At 36.5% G+C, this 14,489-nt stretch overlaps 1 protein-coding gene across 1 annotated transcript in view; it reads left to right on the plus strand.

Annotated features, from left to right (window-relative positions):
• Window positions 1-14,489, plus strand: part of sez6l.S (seizure related 6 homolog-like S homeolog) — a 212,681-nt gene that overhangs the window by 139,283 nt on the left and 58,909 nt on the right. Inside the window, exons 5-8 of the mRNA XM_041580264.1 lie at window positions 2,062-2,254; window positions 4,821-5,006; window positions 5,320-5,485; window positions 11,764-11,918. Coding sequence (XP_041436198.1) covers window positions 2,062-2,254; window positions 4,821-5,006; window positions 5,320-5,485; window positions 11,764-11,918 — 700 coding nt within the window. The remainder of the gene's footprint in view (window positions 1-2,061; window positions 2,255-4,820; window positions 5,007-5,319; window positions 5,486-11,763; window positions 11,919-14,489) is intronic.

The raw sequence follows: 14,489 nt of genomic DNA on the forward strand, positions 1-14,489 counted from the left end.
GAGGGATAATTTGTCAAAGAGTCCTACTGTAATAAAGGCTTAGATAATGGACAATGATGCTAAAGTATATGTCTTATTCACAGTATAGAAATGTGATACTTTCATAACTGGCACTTAATGCCACAATGCTTGATAATACTGGGTGTTAATTGCCTGAATACATTCTTCGATGGAATCCAAAGCCTAAAAATTTTTTATGTAGTTAATTTTTTTCTTTTTTTTTGTATGAGTATTTACTGTGTACATTACAAGAGGAGGACTGAAGGCAGTATAGTTTTATGGTGTAATTTGCTGTGGGATATAAAACAGGATACTGTTTTATACAGTTCTAATCAATAGCTGAAAAGCATTTAATTGAGATGACAAATAAAATGTTGGGTTTATGTTATGATTACAAGAAAAACAATCAAAACATATTTTCAACTATTTTAAGTATAAATAATTGAAGCGTTCTAATCTGTTCACTGGTACATTAATCCAAAGAACATGTTTAAATCTTAAACTTGCGTTACTATATTGTTATGCAGTTCACAACAGGAGTGAGGGAAATGACAGGTTCCAAACTTACATTATAGAGGAAATGTAGACGAACAATTTATGAATTTATCACTGAAATGCAGAAAAAGCAGAGAATTTTGAAACGCAGCGTTTTTATAGACCAACAAAAACATGGATTCTAATGTGCAAAGTATGATGTCACTGTCTCACAACTGTTTCCCACATCCTTGTATGTAAAGATGGGACTATGTGGTCCATTTTTGTTTTTTTTGGTTACTGTAAAATGCCCTCACAATACATACACAAATACACAGAAGATTCTTCAGTGTGTAGTTCATTTTGATCCATTTGCATGGTACACATAGTAGCAAGGACACCTGCTTACACCAATTATATCAGCTTCATTATGGCTCTGGCACCAAGTCCTTTCTTGGTTCTCCTCCTGCATCCCAAACTGGACAGTTGCTCTTGTTTGGGTACAGCTTGTAAATCCTTAGCCTCCTACTTATATAGAGCTTCACTATGATTAGTGGTCAAACGTACTGTATTAAAAAGTTAAAAATACACTAAACACATCGACATTTCCAATAAGTTCCAATTAATGCTTGTGACTATCACCAGAAAAACAATCATCAACACTATAATATACAAAAGGGGGGGGGAGTAGTGGGAGCACTCAAAAGGCTAAGTTAAAGTTTATTTAAGTATAATGGAAGTGCTACTTTTAATGCACATTCCCTGGTCCCCTGTCTCATACGTAATTCAGTATAAATGCAAGTGCATGTGTTTAGAAAACAGGGGTTTTTAGTTACAAAGATATGATCATAAAGTTGATAAGACACCATACCATGTCAAGATAAACCCCATACGGTGGTCCCTAACTTGTTTACCTCTGGTCATAGTATAAAAAGTCTTTACTTCTCTGCATAGCAGTATTACTTGTAATCAGTGTCTCGTTGAACCTTGGTTTCAGTCTGAGGGCTAGATCCTCCCCCGCCAGTATGCGGCTTTTAAGAGGGAGAGATTGTCCAAACCAATGCCCATTTTTAAAAGCATAGGACCGCCATTAGTTTAAAGGGGTGCGTATGGGGTGCTATTACAAACCACATATGAAGCTCAGCCACAGCTTCAGGCTACAATACAATATGGAAAAAGGGGGGGGAGTTGTGGGAGCACTGAAAATGCTAAGTTAAAGTATTTTTAAGTATAATGGAAGTGCTATGACTACACTATGACATACAGAGATTGTGATCAGTGATGCTCTACAATACTTGCATGAGTAACACAGTCCAAATATCAAACTATTGTGGGGCAAAATATTCATGATGCTCTGTTTTGTGGTATCTCATACTATGTAGAGATGTTGTAGTAACCAACCATCATAGGAAGGTAAATGAGATAGAATGATCTTACCTCATTTGCTCCTGACATAACATGACACAATGAAAAAAGACACAAAGAAAAACTTTTTTATAGCTTTATTTATTATTATATGCTAAATATAATTTCATATAAAATGGGGTATGTACAGACTCTAACGGAACATGCTTTTCCTTCCTTTAGGTAAAAAGTGTAAACCTCTCTGTGGGAGAACAGCTAGCCATTCGAGGAGAAGGAGAGGAGGGACTAGTTGTTTTAGCAAATGAAACTCTTCTTGTTGAAGGCCAGGTGATACGGAGCCCCACAAACAGTCTATCGGTTCACTTCAGGACATTTCAGGATGATGCTATCGGGACCTTCCAACTACATTACCAAAGTAAGATTTGTTCCAGGAAGATACACCTTCAGCATATTGTACTATGTTTGTCTTCTTATTATGTTCTTAAGTAAGTCATTAAACAAAAACAACAAGTATATACAATTGATTGAAACGCTGCTATATTTCCAGCTGGACTAGCTCTACATGTTGTGACTATTTTACTCCACTGCACATGTTGTACCTGGTGTAAAGCTGACCATACATTTAGGTAGTTATTCAAGCTTAAAAAAACTTGATTTAATCGGATCAGGAAAAAACTCAATAAAAACTAGTGAAAACCCAAATTGTAATTTTTTTTAGAGTTTTTTCCAGAACTGCACAATTTTTTGGGGCTTTTTCCCAAAAAGCCTGAATTTTTTTGATTTTTGCCCGAAAAGCCCGAAATAGTCAGATTTTCGGGCTAATTCCAGTGCAGACCACAGAAACTTCCATATAGGATAGGGACCTCTCCTATTACTTTTTTTTTTTTTTGAGTTAATGCCCTTTTTCCAGGTTTCAAATATTTTATTTGGTTTTCACAATAAACCATAAAAATCAATATGATAACAAATAGTATGCAGACTAAGAAGATTACTCCCATTAACTTATATACAACCTATGCAGGTCTGAGAAGGCGGATTATCTGATTCAGACTTTTTGCAGTATCTGATATATTCATATCAGTATCTTACACAAGAATGTCAAGCAACTGGATCGCTTGCTGCCATCTTTTACTTATGTGGGGATGATAAGAATTGTGGCTCACAGCAGCTTCAGGGGCACAAGCTTGACATCTCTAAGAAGGGTATTTTACTTTTGCTGACAATATATTCTGCGAAAATGATTTTTTTTCCAGTGAAAAATATCATGATGTAACCTGAGGGAACAAAATAAACAGATTCAATATGTACTGAGTTATTGAGGGATTTTTAAGAGAAACTCTAATGAGCTGTGGCATTTAGCAACAATTAAATGCTTCTATGGCTTAGTATATACCAATATCAGTTTCATGTTTCAAGAGGCCAGAGTATGAGTGATCAATCTTATAGAAAAAAATGAATTGTATTTTGGAAATATTATATTTTAAAGCTGGGTTCGTGGGAACAATTGCCTTAAATACTATGTGTTATCTAGAACCTATGACACTGTTACGCTGTTGTAATATGTATAAACAATAGACTAGTTCCTTCATTGGAATTCATGGGAGCACAAGGAACATTCATAAAAGCTCAACAGGCCACACACAACCAGCAGGGCATACCCCGGGCAATGTGCAACAACACCTGGGACAGGACAGGCCTCTACTTCTGGACAGGTCCAGGACAGGCCCTCTACCTAAGGCAAAAATCTAATCATGATCCACAACATGGTGTTGGTAGAGCTATGAGCTACTATTTCACAAGTTCTGAAATAGGGGGGGCTATAGGGCTAATAGTATTTACTCACTACAATGCCTTTATTATAAGATCCATAAACTTTCTCAAACCAAAATACAAAATCAGGGCACTTTGGACTAATCATACAAGAAAATAGTCTTGCTTTCGCTCTATGATCACCAACAAATCATGTGGTATTTGTATATATGTATATTTAAAGAGTATTCATTCATGAAGGTTAAGGGTAACAACAAATGAGACAACAACTGATACTGATCTAATTTTTTAAAGCAAAATTATTTGTAGGGAGAAAGTGTAGCAGCAGTAATATGGAATATGGAATGTCTATCCAAAGACTCTAAGAGGAAATTTAGCATACAGTACCACTGATCATATTGTAAACTATTTATTTTTTGTAGTTGAAATGCCTCTTTGATGAAATACCTCTTTAGAAGAGGGGAGTACAGATAACATTGCAGTGGTAGAAATGAGGCATGTAAGCAACAAGAGCACCTAGAAGTAAGTACAAAGGGTAGAGATTGTGTTAGTTATTGAGTTCATTAAGTCCAGAAATATAAGACTGTGCTAAAAAAAAAATCAATATCAATCTGAACTATTCTTATTGAATATAAAAGGACAATAAATATAATAAAAGGGCAATTTTACAGTTGTTGAACAAGCTGTGAATTGGCTGGGGGTTTAAAGAAATAAAGGTGTGAACAAAACTGGATCTTAGGTGAGCAAAGCTGTAAATTGTGTATTATTTCTGTCATTCTAGCAATGCTAAGGTGTTTTGTTTTGTCTGATTAATGGTGTTCTCTGCTCTAATTTTAAGATACATGTTCAGGTATTCTTTGAATAGAATTATTTTCAGTATATTCCCGTAAATGACAGGATTCCTTATGCAAAAAGCCTTTTAAATGTCAGAGGACAACACATTTATATCTTGCTTTTGCTTGCATTTACCCTGAGGTTGTCAACTTAATCACAAGATATTGTCCATTGATCTCATAAACTTCTTTATGGAGCTGTGCAGCAATAAACTTTAGTGTTGAGTTTCTTCAGGCACATCATGGATCTATGGAAACTGAAGTGTTATTTGCTTCTACAGCCTTTGCTCCCTGGTGTGCTAAGCCTAAATCTTAAAGCTGCCAAATTATGTTGTCACAGTCATTCCAGTTCCTATAAACTGCCGTTCCTTTCACTAGTTTTCATGCTGAGCTGCAGCTTTCCCCGAAGGCCTGATTACGGAGATGTGACGGTAATGGATCTTCATGCTGGTGGAAAAGCTGATTTCCATTGTAATATGGGATATGAACTACAAGGCTCCAGGAATCTTACCTGCCTCAATGCTTCTAAACCACACTGGAGCAACAAAGAACCAATTTGCATTGGTAGGTCTCTATTTGTTCACTATTAGTACAAAGGTAATTATTTTGTAGGCCAAATATAGAAAAATTATCTTTTTTGTGGATAATCTTTAAATAGTGGGTGTGCACAACAATGGGTGGGTCTAAGCAAGTGCAGAAGTGCAGAATAGTCTGTCTAAAATTGGCTTGCATTACCTCCCCCCATCATCACCCCTCCTCAATTTTTGAGATACATATGTAACCCTCCATAAAAGTATCATTAATGCAAATACTAGAAGGAAGATATTTCTTACACCACTGTATACAACTGCATGATGCACTTTTTTTTTATCTGCAGCACCTTGTGGCGGCAGAGTACAAAATGCAACCGTTGGAAGAGTACTTTCACCAAACTACCCCAGTAACTACAGCAACAACCTCTTCTGTGCTTGGACAATTGATGCCTTATCAGGGCAAAAACTGCATCTGCACTTTGAGAAGTTGATCCTGAGCCACAAAGACAGGTGAGAATTAGGTAGGCAAAAAAGAAAATAAGTATTGAAAAGCAAATGCTAGGGAAATGAAGAATGAGGGAAATTGAAGACCTGAACAGATTTGTTTGTCAACAGTTATTGTGTGCATCCTTAAAAAGCAAGATTCCATCTGTGTGTTATGGGACGGGTATAAATTGCAGCCATTGTGAATAACCCCTATTTTTTCAACCAGTCAAACAGAAGACAATTTTTTTCCTAACTTGTGTTAGTTCTTTTAAATACAATTTCTTGTTTTACTACTTTAATTACTACTTTCCTGTCAGTTCCTGGTGACCATGTCAATCATTTAGCCATTGCTAAAATATCAGGCCATTTAATCTGTAATACATAGCATTTTTAGTGCTATATATGAATGGGTTTTACATTTTGAGCTGTGCTGTAGGAATATCGGCCATTGCAAGATGATAACATCAGCCACACTTGGATAATTGATCATGGCATGGAGGTTACCTATAAATTGCATATGGAGACTCTCGTTCTATTCAGCAGAAATTGAACCAGCTCCATGTGACAAAATGATGTGATATATTAAATAAGTAAGTCTTACTAAACAAATTTGACTCGATAAGGCTGGAGTCCTCTGGTCAGATAAGCAGCAACTGTGATAAATGAATCATCAAGCATGTTTATTTGTGTGTTGTAGCCGTTTTTCGATTATTTTCTATGGAAAGACTGAACAAATTGTCCATAATAATATGTTATTTTCTGCTAAATCTTTCATGCATGCAACTCTGGAATAGCTGGAAATATGTATTTACTATCTTAAGAAACACTATACATTAGAGACAAACATAAAAATGAACACTCTTGTACTGCACAGAATCATCTATAAAGGTGGCCATACACGGGGCTGCCGACAGCTTATTGGCCCGTGTATGGGGCCCTCCGACAAAAAATCGGCCGAAGGTCGACCAGATGTCGATTGGACGGGACTAAAAATCCCGTCGGATCTCAGCCGCATCTGTTCATTGATGCAGTCCCGCGATCCGACCGCCCGTTAGCCATCGTTAGGATCCAATCATTGGGCCCTAGGGCCCACAATCAGATCAGCCCGATATTGCCCACCTCAAGGTGGGCATATCAGGGAGAGATCCTCTCGTTTGGCGACATTGCCAAATGAGCGGATCTCTCAGTGTATGGCCACCTTTAGTCATCTGGATTGTTACAGACACCTTGTCTGCAGGTATTTTGCTTGCTTCTCTGTGTTCTCAACAAATAAAATGGATTCAGCATTTTTTTCCAATAGGCGCAGTTGCACACCATTCATAAGAAAAGGCAGGGTAGATGCATAGTCAACCATGTGAAAGTGAAGGATCGTGTTTGGATGCAAAAATCATGAAGAATTGCTCTGTGCCACTGTGTCCATTTTCAAACACCTGCATTCAAGTGTGCATTCATAAATGACTCCTAATGTATTTGCTGCATTCTTAATTATTTCAATATATATCTCTTTAATTGTCATACTCCATTTATGCCAAGCGTCCACATTCAGATCGCATCCAGTATAGCTATTCCAGATCCAAATGGTTATTAACACATTCTGAAGCAATGCATTGCTCCTCCTTTGAGTACTTTCAGTGTTTGATACATTTAGACAGTCAGTTTCTATGCTTCAAATTAGGGATGCACCAAATCCACTATTTTGGATTCAACCGAAACCCCCGAATCCTTTGCGAAAATTCAGCCGAATACTGAACCGAATCTGAATCCTAATTTGCACATGCAAATTAGGGGTGGGAAAATATTTTTTACTTCCTTGTTTTCTGGCAAAAAGTCACATAATCTCCCTCCCCGCCCCTAATTTGCATATGCAAATTAGGATTCGGATTATGTTCGGCCGGACAGAAGGATCCCAAACCAAATCCTAGATTCGGTGCATCCCTACTTCAAATCTAATTCTCCTTTTGTGTCTCTAAATCAGTACGAATGTCTGCACTAATATGGATGACACTAAGTGGGGCTTATCAGTATACAGATGCATGCTGGCTAAATAAGCTCTCCTGCAGTCCTGTGCTTAGTACCTGTGATGTATGATGTGTGTATAATTGCTAGACTACTGTTGTATAAGCATTGTGAGCCTGGCTTGTCACACTTGTGTTTTAGGCTCTTGTCTACTCTTCTGAGGTCCCTAGACCCTTCTCAGACCCCAACATTTTACGCAGTTCTATATTAAATATTCTACAACCAAGTTTTCAATTCTGAAAATGCATTTTGGGGATGTAAAAACTGCAAAGAAATTACAGTAACCCATATCCTATATTTTTTAAAAGCTCTAAAAATTAGAAGTGTAAAAACCACGAAAACTTCTAAGGAAAAACTTTGCCAAGTAAAAGTTGTCAAGGTGCTATAGAATTAGCCATTGTCAATAGGAGTAGTACAGATCCTACTGGACCATTTTTTTTAATACAATCAGAATGTTAGAGGTTTTTTTTAGAGGTTTTAGAGGTAGTTGTAGTTTTTTTCGGATTGTTCAGTGTTTTTTTTTTCATTTGCACTTTTTATAATCTGAACTTTTAATAAATTCAATGACAATTGTGGCTTTAGAGTTTGTGAGTTTAGTGGTTTCCAAAACTTCTAAAACCACTAAAATCCGACCTCCAAGTTTGCCAATAGATAACTAGGTAAGGTAAGAAAAGTGGCACTCCATTACATTATGCCCTGGGCTGACATGCCCCAATAAATTTGTCTTTCAGTGTCCTTTTATTTTTTTGTTTATTCCTGTTGTAATATACTGTATATATATATATATATATATATATATATATATATATATATATATATATATATATATATATATATATATATATGTATATATATATAGTATATATATATATATATATATATATATATATATATATATATATATATATATATATATATGTATATATATATATATATATTATACCTTCTCTCATATTTATGTGGTCCCTCTTTGAATATCTGGGCCTCCATAAAGATTTACCATTAATTTTAGTCCACCTTATCATTTGAGTTTGGCATGCAATCTTTCAAATCTGCAATAACAGTGAGCAGCAAAGCTGAGATGGCTCTGTACAATTACTTGTAGAGAGAGAGAGAGAGCAATATTTTGCTGTTCAATCTTAAAGAGGTTGTTCACCTTTAAATGAACTTTTAGTATTATGCAGAGAAAAATATTCTGAGACAATTTGAAATTTGTTTTTAGTTTTTATTATTTATGGCTTTTGAATTATTCAGCTTTTTATTCAGCAGCTCTCCAGTTTGCAATTTCAGCTATCTGGTTCCTAGGGTCCAAATGACCCTAGCAACCATGCACTGATTTGAAAAAGAGACTGGAATGTGAATAGGAGAGGGCTGAATAGAAAGATAAGTAATAAAAAGTAGCAATAACAATACATTTGTAGCTTTATAGAGCATTTGTTTTTTAGATGGGGTCAGTGACCCTCATTTGAAAGCTGGAAAGAGTCAGAAGTAAAAGGCAAATTATTAAGAAACTATAAAAAATAAATAACGAATGCTTGGACTTGGCCATTCTATATCATGCTGAAATAGCAAATAATTAAAATACTATAAAAAAAATAAATTATGAAGATCAATTGAAAAGTTGCTTAGAATTGGCCATTCTATAACATACTAAAAGTTAACTCAAAGGTTCCCGCCTCTGTAGCTCCTACTGACCCATCTCACTAATAAAGACAGACTCCAAAATCCTGGTCAAGATACTGGTTAGTAGGATCTGATACACTTTCATTACGGATCTGATACACTGAGATCAATCAGGCTTCATGCCAGGCAGATCAACCAAGATTAAAGGGATACTGTCATGGGAAAAAAAAATTTCAAAATGAATCAGTTAAAAGTGCTGCTAAAGCAGAATTCTGCACTGAAATCCATTTCTCAAAAGAGCAAACAGATTTTTTTATATTCAATTTTGAAATCTAACATGGGGCTAGACATGACCCCTGGTCATGTGACTTGTGCCTGCACTTTAGGAGAGAAATGCTTTCTGGCAGGCTGCTGTTTTTCCTTCTCAATGTAACTGAATGTGTCTCAGTGGGACATGGGTTTTTAGTATTGAGTGCTGTTCTTAGATCTACCAGGCAGCTGTTATCTTGTGTTAGGGAGCTGTTATCTGGTTACCTTCCCATTGTTCTTTTGTTTGGCAGCTGGGGGGGAAAAGGGAGGGGGGTGATATCACTCCAACTTGCAGTACAGCAGTAAAGAGTGATTGAAGTTTATCAGAGCACAAGTCACATGACTTGGGGCAGCTGGGAAATTGATAATATGTCTAGCCCAATGTCAGATTTCAAAATTGAATATAAAAAAAATCTGTTTGCTCTTTTGAGAAATGGATTTCAGTGCAGAATTCTGATGGAGCAGCATTATTAACTGATTCATTTTGAAAAAATGTTTTTTTCCCATGACAGTATCCCTTTAACTTACAGAGTCTATTTACCAACTTTAATATCACGCATGAACCTATGGGGACCAGGGCTGTGGCATTGCCGCACTCGGCCAAAACCTTCCAATCAAATAGACTTACCTATGGGAGGTATTTTCGAAAAATTCAATCTGGGGGAACAATTTATAACATGGATCAAGTTACTCTATCAAAAACCCTCAGCATGGGTTAAGGTTAATGGGATCACATCTACACCCTTTCTCCTCCACAGAAGCAAGCGGCAGGACTGCTCCCTATCTCCCCTATTATTTGTTCTAGCCATTGAACCCCTAGCTGCCCTAATTCAAGATACTCCTCTCATTCAAGGCCTCTCCATAGATGGGAAAATCACGGAAAAGATTTCCCTATAAGCAGACGATCTATTGGTTTATCTAGCAGACACAGACAGCTCTTTGATGAATTTCCTTGACCTGGTTGAACATTTTGGTGAATTCTTAGGCCTCCATATCAACTGGGACAATCTCATTCCCAATAGATGGAGACACATTGACAACTCTACATCCTTCAACTCCTCTCTGCTGGGCCTCCTCCTTTAAGTACTTGGGAATTACAGTCCATGCTAACCCTGCACTATTCATAAACATCAATGCTGGTCTTTCGCTTCTCAACCGATCTCAAAACATGGGCCATATAATTCTCATCAAGATGATATGCTTCCCAAGATTCCTATATCTTTTCCATAATGCCCCACTTTATATCCCTAAAACTGGGTTTAAAAAAAATCAATACACACCTACTACCATTCATTTGGAATAAGAAAGTCCCAAGAATCACGTGTTAGAAACTTACAGCTCCATACAGGGAGGCTTAGCCCTGCCTAACTTCTAGCTATATTTTTTAGCATCACAAATATACTACTTACACTGGTGGTTTCACTCGGATCCCTAAAACCTCAATATGACCCTCCAATCTCTACTGATTGGAAGGCATGCCTTGGAAGGCATGAGGAATGTATCATACCACTCTCTGGCAGATCTGGCAACCTCCCACCGACTATGACTGCCCCCCCTCATACCTCCTGGTTACAAGCCTTAACATACCTAAAAAGAAAACCCCTCTACTTCTCTCCCGGAAGTGATGTCACTGACGCATTTCACTGAGGTCAGCTTCTTCTTCTTAGCAGTAAGTGGATGTACAGATGGAATGGGAGAGGAAGATGCTGGCAGAACCAATCTCTTTGTATTGCAAAGGTTCCCCTCCATGATCGCTACTATAAAACTGGATTGTTTTATATGCACTTAGAAGTGTGACTTATGTAAGTGCTATAAGTTTTAAAACATTTTAAAAAACAAAGGCAAATTACACTATGGGTGCTGTCCCTGCTTTTTAATGTCTTTACCGAAAAAGGAATACCCTGTAGTTGATATCGATATGCTGTTTTGAAATCAGGAATCGTGTAAGTTGCCAATCCCACCAGAGAGTGGAGAAGCCACGTGCTGAGTTTTACTAATTGCACCCTTTGAGCCCTACATGGGAAAATTTGGACCTCCATACCAAATCAAACCTGGCTTTCAATTTGCTCATTATCTCTAATTCAATGACCAAGACCTTTTGTATTACATAAAACACTGTATCTACTATTTTTACCTGAACTTTTTGTATGTTGTTTTTTTTCTTTTCTTTTTATTTTGTTTCACTGTATAATTGGGAATAAAAACAAATACAAAGTTTCCTTTGAAAAAATTGAACTCAAAGGTGAACCACCCCTTTAAGGAAAATAAAATAAGAAAAAAGCGCACAAGCATTGCCTGCAACTGTATATGGCACCACAGGACCAAAAATTGTTCTTTTCTCCTTTCCTCTAAAGGCTAGCTGTTTACAGCAATGGGAAGATGTTCTTTGACTCTGCCAAAACAGAGACAGTACCATTTGAAGGTCTGATCAGTGAAGGATCCTGTTTTAGAATTGAATTCTCTACAGATGAGACAAAAAATGCACCTGGGTTCAACATTCGCTTTGAAGGTAAGTTGAAACATCTAAATGAACATGTTGTACTAGAAGGCTCAGAGCTAGAATGCTTTTCTTTGGAACCTGCTTTATTTTGACTTGCCAGTTATGCTTTTGTTTTGTTGACTGACCAGTTTTTATCATTAGGTTAGGTTACATTTTAAAGAGCTGGTGAGTATTATACACACTTTCTTTATAAGCGAGAGAGATTGAGTTTCATGGGGCACTTTCCATAGAAACACACCTATATTGAGTAGATTGAGTTAAATGGATTTAAGCTGGTCCCCTGTTTTTTAAAGGTAATTACCTCTCTCATCTTACTTACTGCTGATCTTGCCCATCCCCACACCTTGTATCTCAACTCATTCTACTTTTAGATGTAAGCTTATTTAGGCAGGGGCCTCTTCACCTTGGTATTAGTTACTAGTCACTATGTATGTAAGTAACATGTTCTTTGTATAAACCAATTTATTTTACAGCACTGTGGAATATGTCTCTAAAAATGCATGTTAATAAGAATAATAATAATAATGATAAACTGAAAAACTGAAAAACTTATTTACTGAGCATAAAAGTGTAAGTGGTTGTGTATGAGAGAAGCATGTGTACAGTGTATGGAGGGCAATGTACCTCTATTGTTGTTCATAAAGTTATTAGAAGATTTTGTAGGGCATACATTATCCTTTGTAATCTACAGATAGCCTTAGGCTGTTTGGGCTGCTATGGCTGCTAACATAAGAGTGTTGCAAGCATAGACTTGTGTTCCTCTTTACCTAGATTAACGGCCAGCCTATAAGTATGTGCTTCTGTAGGGATGCAGGAAGTACTTTCCAACATGGAAACTCATTGGAGGGGTTGCTCTTCCCTGGTCCTGTGGCCCAGTCATACGCTTCCCTTTAGAGAAGCAACTAGAAGAGTGAAAGGTGAAAGGGCCCAGACTACAGCTGTCATGTACAGGTGTCTCTTTGTCTTTGTACCATAAGTGCACTTTTTTGATATCCTAGAGGCAAAACAAATATCCACTCCAAGGAGAATAAGTACAGTGAATACACAATAAAAGGTTTTTCACTAACTATCTTTTTAAGTGCTAAGGTTTTACATATGAAAAGCCTAGCTGTGAAGATATTCATCAAACGTAGCACAGTCAAGGGTATAAACCTCAGAAACAGGTATAATGCTTATAAAGAGCATTAAAAAACACATGAATAAATAATAATATGCAGTTTTAAGCCCCTACTCGCCATTGCAAACTCAACCCACACATACAACATTCAAAACAAAAATTAGCATGTGATATATTTAGCCACCCCATGGCCCCAATAGATTAATTATACTGATAGTTGGATGCATTTCTTGGCACACTTTATATCTGCAGATGGGGTGCATAAAACTTGGTCCCAGTAAAAAGCTAAGCAATTAATAAGAATTGAATCTAGTTTTCTGTCTGAATTTGTATACAGTATATTATGTCATATGGAGAGCAAGATAGGCTATTTTTTTTCTCACTGGGGTTATCAGTGTCTGGATAATATCCTCGAGCAATCCTGTAGATACTTAACCTTCTCAGCAAAAGCAACCTGATGTGTATGAATATTTGATAAGACTGAATTTCTCTGCTTTTGTTATTACATTACAGGGGAGATCAAAGTTTTAAGTTACATACATAAATAAAATCACATATTTATTACTTTGAAAAATAATATATGGAAAATGATTCTGCTTTAAGGGCACAGCCACATGTAATTGCTTAAAATGTAACATTTTTACAGCTCAGAAGCTGTTTGAGGTTTAAACTACTATTCTGTGCATGAACCTTACATTATATTCACTACAAACTCATTTTCAGCCATAGTTTGCATGTTGTTACTACTACTGTGTCCCTTTGGGGTACAGTTTGTGTCTGTAAGAGGCAGAATGGGGTTTGTTTCTTATAAGTAATAAAGCATACAAACTGTATTGTGTAAAAGATTTAATGATAACTGAGTATACTAAGAAAAAAGGAAAAATAAACATTATTCACAAAGAAATCATATATTAAACCACTGAAATGCTTTATTATTAAAATAGTACAACACCAACACCAGCACCCCTTTATTAAAGGGCTTCTGCCATGGGAAAACATGTTTTCAACAAAATGCATCTGCTAACAGTGCCACTACTGATTTTTCAAAAGAGCAAATAGATTTTTTTATATAAAATTTTTAAATCTGACATGGGTCAAGACATGTTGTCAGTTTCCCAGGTGCCCTGGTTATGTGACTTGTGCTCGGATAAACTTCAGCCATTCTTTTTTTGTATTTAAAATTTTTATTTTCAAATATCAGCAGGTAGCAATAAGTGGCACATAGTCAAACTCAGAAACTGCAGGTACTGGACAATCCCCAGGCTGCAGTAATATCACGGCACATAAGCACAAAACCATTATTCCTGAGTAGTATAGCAAAGTAGCCCAAGTAGCTGACAAGAAAATTAAACAAAAAGAAAAGGAAAAGAAACAGAAAAAGGAGGAAAAGAAAAGAAATAAGCAAAAATAAACCAAGAACTGAATAAACAGTTGCCTATAACACTTGTGAGTACTGTCAACAT

The sequence above is a fragment of the Xenopus laevis genome, chromosome 1S (assembly GCF_017654675.1).
Source record: "Xenopus laevis strain J_2021 chromosome 1S, Xenopus_laevis_v10.1, whole genome shotgun sequence".
Classification (NCBI taxonomy): domain Eukaryota; kingdom Metazoa; phylum Chordata; class Amphibia; order Anura; family Pipidae; genus Xenopus; species Xenopus laevis.